The sequence below is a fragment of the Dermochelys coriacea genome, chromosome 6 (assembly GCF_009764565.3).
Source record: "Dermochelys coriacea isolate rDerCor1 chromosome 6, rDerCor1.pri.v4, whole genome shotgun sequence".
Lineage (NCBI taxonomy): Eukaryota > Metazoa > Chordata > Testudines > Dermochelyidae > Dermochelys > Dermochelys coriacea.
The window spans coordinates 10,560,441-10,577,140 of NC_050073.1; the positions used below are offsets into that span (position 1 = coordinate 10,560,441).

General features: G+C 46.8%; 1 protein-coding gene and 1 pseudogene across 1 annotated transcript; one reads left to right on the forward strand and one right to left on the reverse strand.

The window, feature by feature from the left end:
* Nucleotides 1-3,096: 3,096 nt before the first annotated feature.
* Nucleotides 3,097-9,424, reverse strand: LOC119857205 (pepsin A-like). Its single transcript, XM_043516328.1, has 9 exons — nt 9,325-9,424; nt 8,858-9,042; nt 8,209-8,326; nt 6,771-6,889; nt 6,270-6,469; nt 5,516-5,632; nt 4,796-4,931; nt 4,565-4,657; nt 3,097-3,578 (listed from the first exon to the last, which is right to left on the reverse strand). Exons 1-9 carry the CDS (start codon nt 9,422-9,424, stop codon nt 3,441-3,443), a joined length of 1,206 nt encoding a protein of 401 aa, XP_043372263.1. The 3' UTR covers nt 3,097-3,440.
* Nucleotides 9,425-9,782: 358 nt separating this feature from the next.
* Nucleotides 9,783-16,700, forward strand: part of LOC119856937 — a 33,647-nt pseudogene continuing 26,729 nt past the window's right edge.

Consider the following 16,700-nt stretch of genomic DNA (forward strand, 5'->3'; position numbering starts at 1 on the left):
TTATTCTCAAGCTTACCCAGCAAAGGGGGTGAAGGGGCTGGGGGGGATATTTTGGGGAAACAGGAACTCCAAGTGGTCCTTTTCGTGAATCTTTGTCTAACTCACTTGGTAGTGGCAGGAATACTGTCCAAGGACAAGGAAGAATTTGTGCCTTGGGGAAGTTTTTAACCTAAACTGGTAGAAATAAGCTTGGGGGGGTCTTTCATGCGAGGCCCAACATCTGTACCCCAGAGTTCTGAGTGGGGAGGGAACCCTGACAGGGTGTTTGGACAAAATTTGTTGTTAAATACAGGTGCCACTTATTCCCTAAGTAGTACCCAAAATAAAAACCTGTTTGGCCCTCCGGCTGGAATTAAGACCTTACAGGGGTTCAATAAGGCAAAAAGTACGGTTCCTTTTTTGAAAAATATTTTGTATCAGTTAAATAAATTAATAAATACATACATAAAAGGCAATTTGGCTTTAAAAATCTAAATAAGGGATTTTAAAAATAAATGTCTTTACAAAATTTAAAAAGTTAATTAATTTTGCTGTCAGGGTTCTATGAAAAATGCCTCCCAGCACATCCTAAAAGCCAGGAAAAATTTGGCAAGCTACTGAATAATGGTCCTTAAGGCATCTAAAGAGCTAAAGTGGGTATCTGGGTATCTGGCTGGTGAATCTTGCCCATATGCCCAGGGTTTAGCTGATTGCCATATTTGGGGTCGGGAAGGAATTTTCCTCCAGGGCAGATTGGAGAGGCCCTGGAGGTTTTTCGCCTTCCTCTGTAGCATGGGGCATGGTTGACTTGAGGGAGGCTTCTCTGCTCCTTGAAGTCTTTGAACCATGATTTAAGGACTTCAATAGCTCAGACATGGGTGAGGTTTTTCATAGGAGTGGGTGGGTGAGATTCTGTGGCCTGCGCTGTGCAGGAGGTCGGACTAGATGATCAGAATGGTCCCTTCTGACCTTAGTATCTATGAATCTATGAATCTATAAAGTGGCCAACGTGAACTCCAAAAATTCTAGCAATTGCAAAAAAAACCATCAGGAGATGTAGGCCAAAAATAAAATAAAATAGAATGTGGTAAAATTGAGACAAAAATCCCTAGTTACAGATCCCGATCCCCCACCCCAGAAGCAGTATAGCTATCAAAAAAGGCAGAAGCCAGCCTAAAAAAATGCCCAGTGGCTGGGTTTTTAAGCCAAGGGGTTTTAGTGGAACAGTCAAGTCCCAATAAATCTGCCCTCTGGCCAGTCCTTAAAAGTGACAGCAAGACCTGAAGGCTGGTAGTTGATTTTTGCCCCCTTAATCAGGTGACACATCAATGCCCCCCCCCAGTGGCCAAGTATCAGAAGGTAATAGCACAAGAGCCAACTTTTTTCTGTGCCAGTGTGTGTTCACGCCCGCCCTACCGCCCCTGGCCCCACCACCACCCCAAAGTACCCGCCCTAATTCTGCCCCACCCTACCCTTATTGGACTCCTTCCCAAATCCCCACCCCGGCCCCGCCTGCTCCCCCAAGCATACAGCATTCCCACGCCTCTCCCCTCCCTCCCAGGCTTGCCGAGCGAAACAGCTGTTTCGCAGCGCAAGTGCTGGGTGTGAGTGGGGAGAAGGACAACGTGGTAGTGCGCTCAGGGGCCGAGGTGGAGCGGAGCGGAAGCGGAGGTGAGCTAGGGCAGGGGGGTGGGGTGTGGACCCCAGAACACCCATGGAGTCTGCACCTATGGGTAATAGCTTCCAGTGTAGGAGGGGACCGGTGGTTTTCAGTTTTGAATTTGGCCGATGCTTCCTTTGCTATCCCTTTACATCGGGACAGCTATTACACATTTGCTTTTACCTTTCCACGGAAGCAGTTGTGTTTTGCCAGGGTCCCCATGGGCTGGAACAATGCCGTTCTTATTTGTCATGCTCATGTCGTTAAAATGTAAAATAAAATGCCTTAAAAAAACAGTGTATTTTCTTATGTAAATATCCTAATTTGCACTCAAACAAAAAAAATTATTAAATAGGATGTTACAAAAAATTCAGGAAGCTGGGTTTATCAAAAAAAAACAAAAAAGTCCAGTTGTGTTCCCAACAAGTAAATTATCTTGAAGTGACTTTGGGACAGGAGGGTGCTCCCCTAATAAACAAAAAGTAGAGCTGATTCTTAAATTACCAGCTCCCACAGATGTCACCTCTCTTAAATCCTTTTTGGGAATGGTTAATATTTCCCAAAATGTTATTAAGGGATTTTCAAAAAAGGCAGCTCCGCTGTATAAATTGTTAAAGAAGGGGGTGCAATGAAACAGGGGCCCTTTGCAGCAGGAAGCCATGATCCCATTAACGCAGGCCTCAGTTCAGGCTCCAGTTTTAGCATAGTCCCCGGTGAGACAGCCGTTTGTGCTACAACTGGCAAACCAAAGTAGTTTGGGTGGTACCCATGGCATTAAAAACACAAATAATTTCCCTAGCCCATGAGAGGGGGCATTTGAGAGTAAAAAAAATCTTTAGCTAAATTGCAAGCACTTGGCTGGTGCCAAATATAAGCAGTAATATAAAATAGTTTGTAAATAATGGTCTGTCCTGTACAGCCAATAATGTTAATTCTAATATAATCAAAAAGCCTCTAAAACACCAGAGAATAGAGGGGCGTTGGGCTCGTTTATAATTTAATTACATTGACCCTTTAGCAAGAAAAGCCAGGGATAGTCAATGTTGTTCGGTAACTGTTAATCCATTTACAAAAAGGAGTAAACCAATCCTCACCCAAAGCAACACAACTCATACAACAGCCTGTGTGCTGATTGAGCCGGTAATAACCAGGTGGGGTATGCCAAAAAAAATTGATTTGGACCAAGGACCCCATTTCATCAAGAATATTACTAAAAGGCCTTGCCAAGCTATTCGAATCAAGCAAAAATTGCATATAGCAGGACACCTCCAAGTTCAGGCCAGTTAGAATGGGCTAACCGCGCTCTTAAAACAGCTTTTAAAAAAATAGTAAACCAGCAGGGAAAGGATTGAGATCAGCGGCTACCATTTATTCTTATGGCCATAATGGAGGTCTCATGGAGTTATCCCATTCAAGGCAACAACTGGCAAAGACATGTGCCTTTCAGAACAATGGGGGTAGGTGGAGCATCGCTAATAAACTGCAACCCCGGGTCCTTACAGACCAGTGGATGCAACAGCTGCTAAAATTTGTTGCTAGTACTCATAGGCAGGTAGCTGTGGCCCTAAAAGCCAATGTTCAAAAAATGAATAAAAGATGGGTCCAATCCTAAACCACATCAAAGAGAAACAATTCACACAAATGCTCTTATATTCCTTTATTCTACTGGGGGTAAAATTATGGGATAGAGGGTGAGTGTGGGGTGATGTCACTTGATCGATAAGCGGTGTTGGGACTCTAGAGAAACAGAGACTCTCTGGGGTCAGTGTTCCATGGCAGTGCCCCATGGATGGTGCTGTGTTCATGCCACAGAGGCCAGGGCCACCTGGTTGTTGGCCCTGTCGAAGACAACGTAATACTGGCGGATGAAGACGTCTCCGAGGATCCAGAGCCCTCCGACGTCAATGCTTTCAAAGCCAGAGTTACAATAGCCTGACTCCTGCACCAGGGGAAAAGGGGACGTGGTAATTATTGGGTGGGAACTTCACTGAATTACCATCCTGTAGGCCCTGCTGGTGCTTATTACCATCTTGGGCTGGGATCTCAGAACTCTCAAACCAAGTAGCATTAGGCTGGGTAGGACTTCAATAGGAGACCTCTGTGGGCTGCAGGGAGTGACACTGGTGAGTTGGGCCCCAATTTTGGGTGCTTCTTAGATGCCTAACTCACAGTGAGCTACCTTTGTGGATCTGGCCCTCAGAACAGCCCCAGTGCCTAAGCCAAGGCCTAAGGGATGTAGCCTGTCAACTGGGAAGAAAAGCAAGGTCCTGACCGCTTCTGTTCATGACATATCCCTTGGGGAGGCAAAGCGTGCTCTCTCCAGGCTCCTGTCCAGATTCCAAAGGGAGCAATTATATTCTGCCACCAGAAATCCTGCTGTGATTATAAGTGGATTTGGCCTTCCCCATTGCCTGTCCCATCTACCGGTTGGTGTTGCTGTGTGCTGTTAAAGCAGCTTGCCTGTTCCTCCTCAGAGGGGAGCAAACTCTTATCATGGGGAAGGAACATCCTTCCTGATGCCCAGATGCCCATGCCCTGGAGCACAAGGCAGTGATCTCTCTTGATCTAGCCTCCCAGCTGGGGTAGCTGCTCATTTAATTCTCTCCTAGCCCCGTAAGGCCCCTGCCCTGGTGATCTCCTACGGTGGCCAGCTCTACAGGCTGCCTCGCTGCTCTTGCAGTATGTCAGTTTCACTGTGGGCCTGCCTTGATCTTGACCGTCCCTCCCACTGGATCCGTTTGTGGGAAGAGCTCTCTGCCGCCCCACTCTCATACTAGGGACAGACTCTGAGCTGCATCTCAGTGATGCTCCTGCAGGCTCATGCTGGCTGTGCAGGGGGATTTTGCCAGCATGCTCAGTGCAATGGCCTAAGGCACAAGCCCTGGCTAAGAAGCCCCGAGGTGGCTTTCTCAGCAGGACACTCACATCAGTGATGTAGGCACTGGCGGGAAGAGGGAACTCGATGCCGTTGATGGTGAAGATGATGTTGGGCAGACTGCTCACGGCACTGCAGCTGATCTGCAGGGAGGAAGGCAACACACGGAGGAAAGGTTAGACACATCTCGGGCACTAGGTTCTCCAATGAGAGAGATGGAGCATCACATCCATGTGTAGTAGACACCTCTAGAAGTATCTCTCCCTTCTCCCTGCCCTTACCGTGCCATCGCTGGCACCGATGTTGGAGTTGATGCTGGAGATGCCAGAAGAGGGCCCAGCCAGCAGAGAAGTGCCAGTGTCAATGATAGCCTGGCAGCCACCAGAGCAAGCGATGGTCTCTCCGTTCATGGTGACGCTGCAAGAGAGAGAGTCAGGGGAACATCCCCACAAACACTTCCGATCTCATTCCCACTCAGCCCATGAGCCAGCAGTGAGAGGCCTGTAGGGTGATTCTTGCTGATGGCCAAAAAGTTTCCCCTGATGTTTCAGCCTCGACCTCTTCTTCCTTGGCTATTGCCGATCGCTCCTTGTCCTACAAAACTTCTGGGACTGTAACCGATCTAGTCTGAGGGTCACAAACTGATGTCAAGGGTTTGCGACCACCCTGCCCTTTACTTTATTGCTAAACAGGGGAGAGAGGGGTCCTGGCAAAGGGGACGCAGGGGTGGTGGTGCTGCCCTTACCCTGTCCCCCTACTAGTGGCAGACACAGGTCATTTCTGGGTCCTGTTATCGGCGAGGTGGAGAACCACTCATCTAACTGCCTTGCTGGTGAGCCCCTTTCCTATAGCTCCCAGTACGGTGTGACCCCAACTCCTTTTTCTTGTCTCTCATCTTGTCTAGACTCTAAGTTGAGCTTCCCCCGGCTCCCACATGCATCTCCTTTTGCCTGTCTTTTCAAGGTAACATTGAAGGGGAAGGGCCAAGAGGTGGGCGATACCTGTCCATAGTGATTTGCCAGTAAGTGTCAGAGGAGAGAGGGATCCAGTTGAGGCTCCCAGAGTAGTAAGATGAGTCGATGCCACCGAACATCACAAAGCTCCCAGTCTGGCCATTGCTGGAGAAGGGAGAGAGGAGAGTCAAGGAGAACGTATAAATGGTCGGCTAATGAGACAATAGCAATCGCTCCATCTGTTAGAGAAGGATGACAGCTGGGGAGTGCTGGGGTAGACTCAGAGCTGGGAATATCAGCATCTAGTAGCAGAGATAGGACAGGCTGGTTGGATGAGAGGAGCACCTCACCCCCGCTTTGACATCACTTTGGGCTTTCTCTTCCTTGATCTCAAAAGCTAAGCACATTTGGGCCTGGCCAAATGTGGACGGGAGACCACCAAGGAAAGGCCCAGGTGTTTGAGGCAGTTGTGTCAGTGACTCAGTAGGTGCTACTCTTCCCTCAGAGTCAGTACTGAACAGATGGTTCAACCTGGTGCTAGAAGGTGTTGAGCCAGGAAATCATGTGGATGATATGTTAGGGGAAACTTCTCCCACGAGTCAGTTTAATACCAATGCCCTAGTGTTCACTTCTGCTCCCAAAAACTTAAATCACTAGCATAGGACAGTTGCCATGTTCCACCACAGAGGTGGCTGCTTTTGGCAATTCTTATGCAAATGTTGCAGGGATCACTCATTGTGAGAGGCGCTATGGGAACGTGAATCTCACTGCAGCAGATGGGCTGTTTCCAGCCCTGACTTACGAGCTCAGGTAGACGGAGAAGAGGTCCTGAGACACCAAACCCTCGTTCATCATGTTGTCAAAGACTGGGGTGGCTCCAGAGGAGGAGATGCTGGGGAAGGCCAGACCCAGGATCCCATCAAAGGGGGCATAGTAAAAGGTGAAGCCGGGCTCGGTTTCACTCAGACCAAAGATCTGGTTCGTGTCCACAATGTCTCCAACCTTGGGAGAGGGATGGGGACAATCAGACACACCCTACACCCTGGAGAAGCTGCCAAGTCTACCACAGGGTCCTGATGGCCTCGGGAGTTCTCAGAGGCTGGCATGCCCTGCACTGTGGTCTCTCCCACATATGAGAATATTCTGTGATTAGTCTCATTGCCTCTTCTCTTCCCTTTTTCTATCCCCCCTCTCCCAGTTCATACCCATACTCTGCTTTAGCTTCCCAGATGTGTCCTGTCCTTCTAACTCCAAATCCTTCACCATGTCTTTTCCATGGTTTTGATCCTTTCTTGTGATTTACCTGGACCGTGTCATAGCCCAGGACGCCAGTCATGCTGCCAGTGCCATACTGGATGGAGAGGCTCTGGCCGGTGGCCTGGTAGGTGGAGGAGTGTGATGGGTTGAATTTGTTGTGGTTTCCTGCAAGTACAGATGAATCAGATGGTCACAGACTGACACTTGTAACTTTCCCCATGCATTGTACGGAGAGCTTGGGTGACTAGCGAGACTCTGAATTCTTTGGTGAGGTCAGGGTGCCTAAGAGTCACACATTGCAGTACTCACATTGCCACATTTAAGTGCCTTTGTGGATTTAGCTTCTTGTCTTACTAGGGCCCATTCCACCTATGACACTGTGTAGTATATGGAAGGACAATGGAGGGAGACCTGCTACACTCTGTCTTTCCGGGTGAATAAAAATCAATGATAAAAAAAAATCTGATTTTTTAAGATGTCAGTATATTTTCTTTTTAAAAATAACCTATTTAAAATTAACTTTGAAATTATGACAACATAGGGTAAGGTCTAAACTTACTAAAATCTACTAAAATAATTTAAATTAAATACAAAGGTTACTATTAAGCAGTGCATGTTTTCTGGATTTAAAGAAAGTCAACAGAACTGGAAGATTTGACTGACTCAGCACCTGGAACCAGAGTCTCCTTTGTTTCAGGCTAAACAAGATTTTGACAGCAATAGCCTCTTCTGCAGGTGCAGAGAGCATACTTTCTTCAAGTCAGTTTATTAACTAGTTCAGTTCACAGACTAGTTCATTCCAACTTAAGAAACCAACTGGGAACTGAAAAAGTGGGAACACTCGTTTTCCTCTTCCAATCTCTGAATAAAAGCTAGGTGTGAGAGGATGAGCTCTACAAGTTCTAAAATCTTGAAGGACGTGTGGATCAGAAACAATCAGTTCAATTCACTGACTACAGATAACACTTCCTTTGTTTCATAAATTTGTTATTTTTAAAGGCAAAAAAAGTTTTGATAAATTTTTCTTTCTTGTATATACAGCCCATCGAAAGGAGTTTTAACCATTTTTTTAAAAAGCTAGATTTTGAATTGTAAAGTGAATTTTCCAATTTCCATCCAAATTGAGTCTGAAAGAAACCAAAAATTAATCATAATATAGTAAATAAGAAACATCTCCTTCACCATTTTCTAAAATAACGAAAAAATGAACAAAGTAAGAATTTGAATAAATGTGTATAAAGCTATGTTAATTGACATTGTGTATCCCCCTGATTTGCTAAAAGAAGTACAAAATATAATGTAAATATATAGTTGCAAGTCAACCTGTATAGTGGTTACAAACCAGTGAGAATCAACTTCCTTTAGAAAAATAATTAAAATCAATTATTTCAGTTAAGGTTCCTCCTTGCTAATGTAAATCTCTATGATTTCAATCAACCTCCCCAGCTGGTATGTCAAGGCAAGAGGCATTACAGGTGACTTACTGCAGGCTGTGCTGGAGCAGTACACGGAGGGCACCCACAGGTTGGAAGAGCCGGTGTCGAAGAGGACGGAGAACTCCTGGGCTGGAGTGCCGATGGAGATGGTTCCATAATACTCGATCTGCCAAAGCAGGACAAAAAACAATGGAAAAAAGAGGAAACCCTTGCCATCCAAGGGCTAGATCATCACCGGGAGTAAACCAGCATAGTTCCACCAGCTGAGGGTCTGGGCTACAGTGTCCCTGCTAAAGGCTCAACTTGAGCTGGTGTTTTTCTGCCATCACTTTGCCCAGCATGGCTCCTAGCACCTCCTGGTATCCAATAGCCACAGGTGATCAAATGCACATAATTATTTAGCCTCAGACCCCTGAATCTCAGTGTGTGGAAGAGCATGATTGGAAGAGGGCAGCCAGCAAACCCTGGGAGTGCTATTCCCAATGTTCTTCTTAATGCCATCCAATGACAATTGGGGACTGGGTGGCCCAGCACAGGTTCGTGGCTGCAGCAAGATGGGAGTTTGGTTGGAAGCACATGGGTGGGGGAGTGAGTTGGGGCACTTTTGGGAGGAGGGAGAGATCAGCTGCTGGCAAAGGAGTGGGAAGCCTGGATGAGGAGAGGGAGGCTACAAGACCTGCTCTCCTGCCATACTCACGTCCATGTAGTTTGCTAGGGGCTCGCTGGCAAACTTGTTGGCCAGGCTGGGGAAATACTTGGAGGCCGGGTTGTAAGGGTGTTTCTTCAGGAAATCCTCCAGCAAGCCATGTTCCTTAAGGTTCTGTCTCAGGGATTTCCCCTTCTTCAGGGAGACCCTAATCAACAAGGGTAGGGAGAGAGAGACCAATCAATAGGAAATAAACAATAGACAAGCCTTGTGTTCAGCGCCTACAGTGCAATCCAGCTTTTACATTGCACTGAGACCCCTTAGTATACCTAGGATTATCGAAGGAGTGCAAAGGAGTTGGGTGCCCAGTGCACTGAAAGTCAGTGGGAGTTGGGCACAAATTTCCAGTAAGACTCTTGGAAAATCACAGCCGATATGTACTAGAAGAGAGATGGCTTAACGTTCTGGGAGCTGTACTAATACATAGAAAGAGACAGTCCCTGTCCTGTAGAGGTTACTGTTGAAATAGACAAAATGGACAAAGGAACTATTATCCGCCACCTTGACCCCGTCAACCATGCCATTCTGCTTGAAATCATGTTCTCCCTTGGCTTCCATGTCTCTCCTCTCATGGTTCTCCTCCTACATCTGTAATCACTCCTTTGATGCCTTCAGAGGATCTGCCCTCCAACTTTCTGTGGGCGTTCTACAAGGCTCTGTCTTTGGTCCCCTTCTACTCTCCTTCTACCCCTTATCTCTGTGTAATCTCATCCACAAACACAAATTCCACTACAACCTCTATACCAATGACTCACAGATCTGCCTCCCTCCTCCAAACCTGTCTCCTTCTGTCCAAACTGAAATCTCTACCTTCTAGGCCTGGCTTGATGGGAGTAATTGAACATGGGGGAGGCCTCATTTTTTAGGAGACAGGATTAGTAAAGTACTGTGAATAGATCAGCAGGCTGAACACAGAATGTCTATGCTAACCAGGACAGGTAAGTGCATGGTAAGCCAAGAGACAGAATGGCTGAACTAGCCAAGATAAGGCAGGAAACATCAAAGGAATCATTTACAAAGGACAGGGTAACAGTGGACGAGATAAGATGGGAACATAAAGATGAATAAGTCACACATGGCGTGGGTAGAGCATGCTGTACAGGGATTTGTTCCTACAAAGAAAGCCAATCCCAAAACATGTGAAACAACTTTTGTCTAGCTCCTCACATCCAGGCTATGTCTAAATCTTGCCAAATCTTCTTGCATAAGCTCTCTGAGATGCAGCCTTTCCTGTCCCTTCACACAACTATAGCTCTCGTCCCAGCTCTCCTCCTTTCATGTCTCAATTGCTGCAACTTCTTCTCCCTGGCCTTGACAAATGCCATTTTGCCACATTCATGTCCATTCAGAACGTTGTTGCAAATATAATCTTCCTAGCAAGTCATTTTGAACATGACACTCCTCTCTTTGGATCCCTCCACTGGCTCCCCCTGCTCTATGGTATCAGACATAATCTGCTTGTCTTCACTTCCAAGGTCCTTCGCACTCAGTCCCACCCTACCTCTCATCCCTCATTGGCTATCAAGCTATTGATGCCCGTCTCCCATTGGCCCATGATGCCAGCCTCTACTGCCAACTTGATACATTTTCAATCACGCACCTTCGTGCTTTCTCCCACCTGCCCCCTATGGTTGGGAGGTCCTCCCCATAAACATCTGCAAAGCAACCACACTGTCCTCCTTCAAATCCCTCCTTAAAAACTCTCCTTTGTCGTCGTGCCTATAAAAAAACCATAACAACAGGTTGGCTGCTGGTGTGCAGTACCCACTGTCCATCAAGCTGACTGATTGTTTACTTGTATTCCCCTCTCAATCTGCATGTCTCTCTTGTCTCTTATGTCTTACTGAGGTAGTTATCTACTTAGGGAAGGGACAGCCTTCCAGTGCCTAGCGCCATGGAGTTCTGGTCCATGACGTGTGGATCCTACATGCTGTGATAATACAAATAATAAACACTAATATTATCACAGAGAACTGATCCCAAGAGAGAGACTCCGTCACTTGCCCCTGGTCACACAGGGAGTCTGTGATAGAGCCAGGCATTAACCCAGCTCTTGCAAGTGCCACTCCAGTGCCTTAACCACAAGACCTGCCTTCCTTATTCCCCTGCTACAACACAAAGCTAAGGGGATGTTTCCAGCTGCTGCCTATACACGAATGGAGAATAGAGAAGAGAAAGAGAGAGGTGCAGACATTCCCCTTGATAATCACACATGGTTATGTAGAAAGCCAAGTTCAGCAGCCCAAAGTGGTGTGTTCCCCCAGTACTCACTTTGTCACCCGGCACTGAGAGAGCGCCACCAAACTCAGGAGCAGAAGCCACTTCATGATGTTTTCTGACACGCAAGCCCGTGGTGATGAGTGGCGAATGTAGAGAAATGCCTGGGTGCTGCTTCTTATAAACACACAGCCCAGAGCTTTTCTTATTGAATTAATAACCCTGATAAGAAATGTAAACCTTCCCGATAAGATCTTTCAAAATGTCCTTAAACAAAAATTTGGAGAACACTCAAAGTCCATAGATTTCCACCTTCACTTGGCTGTGACCTGAAAATGGGGCATTGTCTAGAGGGAAGGAGTGAGTGTTCAGGGATGTCTAAGCTTTGAAAAGCAATGCCTTGGGGTTGCTTTAAAGAATGGGACAGGAGGCACAGAAGAATTGGAATGGGATACAGAGACATTCACTCCTTGGTTCTTCATTCCAATCTAGCCCCATGCTGGGAGAGAGAGTAACTCAATGGGATTGGAGCCTTCCACATCTTTGGCACCACTTGCAATACAGACATAGAATCACAGAAGTGTATGACAGGAAAGGGACTCAATAGGTCATCTAGTCCAATCCCCTGCACCCAAGGCAGCCATGCAGTGGGGAATTGGTTTCTTTTTGGGAACCAGGATATGGAGCTTTACACCTCTGGGTCATTGGTAGGGATACAGTTCTGTCACAGAGTTCACAGAATCCGTGACTTCTTCCAATCCAGGCCTGGAGCAGCTGTCAGCCCCAGGCCATCAGAACAGTAGCCTCAGGACTGAAGCAGTGAATGGGGTTGGCTCAGCCCCTTTGCGGCTCAAGCAGCTGCAGTCAAACCCTGCCACAGGAGCAGCAGCGGGGCTGGAGGAGCTGCTGGAGGTCAGCCCCTGGCAGCTCTCTCACTGTTAGACACCCTCCCAGCCCCCCCACCATTCCTACCCTCCCCGCCCCCAGCATGGATCAGATTCATACCAATGACTAAGGCTTTGTCTACACTGGCAAGTGAAAGACAAAACTTTTGGCATTTGTTAGAGGGCTTTCCCTTCCCCGCCCCTTTTCTGGTTCTTGTCATGCAGACAGAAAGCAGAAGACCAGAAGTCTGAAGTGCAGGCAATGCGATGTTTATTGGAGTGAGTTCCAAGTAAATGTATTCTGAAGATCTTCACACAAGTCGGGCTTACCTCTCTATGCTGATAGAGTTTTCCCCTTCCCCTCCCCCAATTACAGTTTTCTACATGAGTAGAATCCCTTCTTCTTCTAACCCTTAGCTCCACACACCAATGGAGCTCCTTCTTCCCGGTGTTCTGCTTCTAGCTCTGATACTGCAGAGCATTTACTCTGTGTCCCCCCTCGCAACTCTGACACTGCAGAGCCTTGCCTGTGTCCCTGTTCCTCATTCCCCTATTCCCAGTCCCCCATTCCCCATTACCATTACCATTATCATTCCCCTTCCCACTCCCATTCCCCATTCCCACTCCCCCTCCTTCTTCTTAGCAGGCCCAAATATACCTGCAGTTCATGACCCTAGTCACACTCCTGATAACTTATGATCATGTTCTGTTCTGGAGGGTTGTGAGCCGGGGTCTTCATCCCACTCCTTTTGTACTCCATGGGAGGGGTAAGGAGTGAGGTTGTGCTCCAGTCAGGGGCAGTCATTTCTCTGGTCTTTTAGTGTTTTACCTCCCCACACAATCCTCCCTTGCCCCTCCCGACTGGTTGTCTGACCTTGCTTTGAGATAAGGAGTTGAGGCAGTCATCAAGTGTGCGCTCATATATTGCACTCCCACCATACCCTGTAACACTTTTAGCACCATCCCTTTGTCTCATTGTACTAAAAGCCTCATCTTGTTGTGAGAAATGCAACACACAGCATCTTTGTCCTTTGTTCTTCACTCATATTAGTAAGGATGTAAGAGTATTAAACATCAAATCCAAAATTCTATCTCGAGCTAACAGGCTTATAAGCTAACAACATTCAGAGGTGTTAAAAAAAACACCCCCTTCCCGAAAGACAAAAGATTTGCTGATGACAAGTGCCGGTCGTGAACAGTGCTTGTCTGCAGGAGCGCTCTCCTGCCAACAACGCTAATGCCGCTTGTTGGGGGTGGAAGTTTTTTGTTGGCAGGAGACCTCTCTGCACAACTTTTAGTGGCACAGCTGTAGCGGCACAGCCATGTCACTAAAAGCTGCGCAGTGTAGACATAGCCTAAGGGTAAGATTCTCTCATGGGTATTTTTAGTAAAAGGCAGAGACAGGTCGTGGGCTTCTGTGAATTTTTGTTTATTGCCCATAGAGGCCTCTGATGATGGGCAAGAAGCAGATGTCCAGTCCTCCTTGGGAACAGGGTAAGGTCACCATGACTTAGACCTTATGGGGAGAGAAAAGGAGAAAATCCTGGATGCCCCAAACCTGGAGACTGATTCCCTGGCCCAGGAGCAAATTATGGGTTCAAGTTCCAATGGCTTGGATGTGGGGGAGGTCTCACTTCTTAGCCCTGATACTTCAGCCATCCTGTTCCTCTCAGGAGACTATCCACTGGACTTGGGTACCAGGCCATGCACCAGGAGCATCCGTTCTGCCTGAAAAAGAATGAGAATCCCAACAGATTTGACAACTTTTACTTTCCATTTAGCACTACCAGATTCCTGACAAGCAAACACCTCATGAGCCACATTCTCCCACCCACTAACTAGGGCTTAATAATCATAAACATGTATGGTGGAGTTCCTGGCTTGAAAAAAAGACCCTTTTAAGAAGCATCACAACCAAGGGGACTGACCATCTGACAAGTTCAAGAATGGAAGATGGAGAGCCATTTGCTTCTCATTGTGCCTCAGTCCAATACTGGCCACAAACTGGGGAACAACTGGCTCGGGAGCATTAGGATTAGCATACAGCGCCTTCCATTTCTAGACCCTTAGGTACATTCTGAGCCCAAATCAAGGGATGGATGTTTGGTGTCCCTATGTTAGATGAGTGGGGAGGGGATGGGTCTCAGTCTCAGACTCAGACCCTGGTGGGACAGGTGCCCCCATTGCCAGATAAATTAATCATAAGGGGCACCAATTGGGCCCATTTATCTCAGTATACAAGCCAGAGAACAAATGGGTTATAGAAACCAGTCCTCTCTTTTCTCCCACCTTTTGAGGTAACCCTTCCAGGTCAGGGCTGGAACAATTATTGGACTTGGGGATAGAGGTCTTCTCTATCGTAGGACCTTCAATTCACAATAAGAGATCTATACTTGATCTCCTTTCGCTTCAGCTTTCTGTCTGGGTGAAGCTGTGTGTACCATATCACCTCCCGCTGGTGGCCCTGTTAAGGCTGAAGGTCTAGAAATCATGGAGATTCTATTCCAGTGATTCAATGCCCTGATCTAAATATTTGATGAATATGCATGAGTTCACTTACAGAAACAGCAGAAAATGTCTCAAGTACAAGAATTAAAACCTGACAAAGCTCCAGCGTGGAACAAGTTTTAGGAACACAAGAATTGCCATGCGCCTGGCTGCCTCTGGTTTGGTGCCCAGGTAGCTCTGAGAGCTTCTAGAGCCTCTGCCTCTGTTTGTTCCTTCTCCTGGTCTGGGTGGAGGGCTGTGTGGTCTTCAGGAAACACTCTGGCCCAAGGGGCTTGAAAGAGCCCCTCTTCACTCAGTCACTGAGTTCCACCTGTCTCTGCTTCTGCAGCGCTCCTCCCCCAGACTTCCTGTGTCTGGGAAGCTGAGTGCTCTGAAAGGTACAATTCCCAATATCCAGCCACAACATAATAACAAAAAGAAAAGGAGTACCCGTGGCACCTTAGAGACTAACAAATTTATTAGAGCATAAGCTTTCGTGAGCTACAGCTCACTTCATCGGATGCATCTAATAAATTTGTTAGTCTCTAAGGTGCCACGGGTACTCCTTTTCTTTTTGCGAATACAGACTAACACGGCTGCTACTCTGAAACCTAACATAATAACAACAACACTTAACAAACAACATTTATATAACTCGCTCCTCCAAATACTTATAACCGTCCTACTAATGAACCTTGCAAATAAAGTTCAGTTAATCTCTCAGGTGCCCTGTGCTGGTCTCCCTGCCAAGATCAGCACTACTGTTGTCAGAAGGCAGTGAGTCCATTTTGTTCCAGAGGTGGCATGTCCTGCGGCTCGGCTGTCTTGATCTGTTACCCAACTGAGACCCTCTCAGGCCAAGTGTCTGACCTTACGACCCTCCTCCCTCTATTCTGGATGTGGAGAACGCGTTGCCCATCCCTCATCAGTATGAGTGTATCTGGGGTGACAGCCTCATACAACTGCAGGGCAGTGTCGCTTAATACCACCACTGTTGGTGACCATTGATTTCCATCACAGATGCGCACTGCATCATATTCACAATTTGGTGGAAGCTCCCGGGATCCCAAATCATCTGGCTTTTTTTTATTTGTTTTCTCTGTCTCTTTATTCTTCTGCAAATCCCCAGTTCCTCGGACAGCAGTTTCTGTCGTCGCAGCCGTTCTACTTGTCAGTATTCTGTTAAACCACATGTCTGCAGGTGACACACCATGTTTCATTGGTACCATCCTGTAACTGAACTGTACTAAGCCTGGCTCAGAGTGTGACTCCAGAGCCCTTTTCAGTAGCCGCTTTATTATTTTAACACCATTTTCCACCAACCCACTGATTTGGAGATAATGGGGATTTAGCAGTTACATATCTAAACCCAAACATCACTGCAAACTGCTCAAACTCATGCCCACTAAACTGCTGCTCATCGTCAGACTTTAAATGTCAGGGATAACATTGCTGGCTAAAACAGACATGCACAATCACCTGTTCAGCTATAGTATCTTCCAATAAGGCTATCTCAGGAAAGTGAGAATAGTCTAGAATGAAGACAGAGATTTTTCCAGCCAATGTAAACAAATCTCTGCCTACTTTGCTCCAGGGGGCCAATTATTCCTGTGCCACCATTGGCCCTTTTCCTAAACTTGGTCTGAACATTTGGCACATATGACAAGCCTTGATGACTTCCTCAATGTTGCTGTTTATTTGAGGCCAATGTAAAACTTTTCCAGCACTTCTCTCTCTCAATTCCTAAATCACCTTCATTTCTCCTTCATAACACATTTTACTGTACCATCTTATGAAGCACCATCCTGATTCCTTTAAACATAGTCCCATCTGGTACTGACAGCTCCCTCTGAACTCAAAAATAGGGACTGGGAATATGCTGTCCATACCACTCTGCATTACTTGCTACAGTGTCTCACCTTGAGGAGTAGCTCTGGCAATCACAGTCAACATTTTGACTGGAAAGCTGTTGGGGTTTTTATTAATGGTCCTTGCAAACTCTTGCAACATAATGGAATCCATTGCATTTCTTGCATCTTTTCCCACATGCTGGACACTATCTTGGAGCTGTACACACTGTGGCAACCAGCACAAGCCATGTGCTCTTTTTTCAGAACTCTGACTTGGAAGTCTCCATGCCTTTCTGCCTCAGGTCTCTTTTCTTGCAGTATTTTGGATTCTCTACCATGTCCACAGTATCAGAGCACTGCCCACCCTCCAAAATCTTCCTTCTGGACTGGGTGACT

What these genes read in the sequence shown, in the direction of transcription:
- LOC119857205 (XM_043516328.1), bottom strand. Translation starts at nt 9,424, where the DNA reads ATGGAAGCCAAGGGAGAACATGATTTCAAGCAGAATGGCATGGTTGAC. An exon ending in TTCTCCGTCTACCTGAGCTC is followed by an intron (nt 5,633 to 6,269) that starts GTAAGTCAGGGC and finishes TCCCTTCTCCAG; the next exon opens with CAATGGCCAGACTGGGAGCT. An exon ending in CCAGTGCCTACATCACTGAT is followed by an intron (nt 3,579 to 4,564) that starts GTGAGTGTCCTG and finishes CCCCTGGTGCAG; the next exon opens with GAGTCAGGCTATTGTAACTC.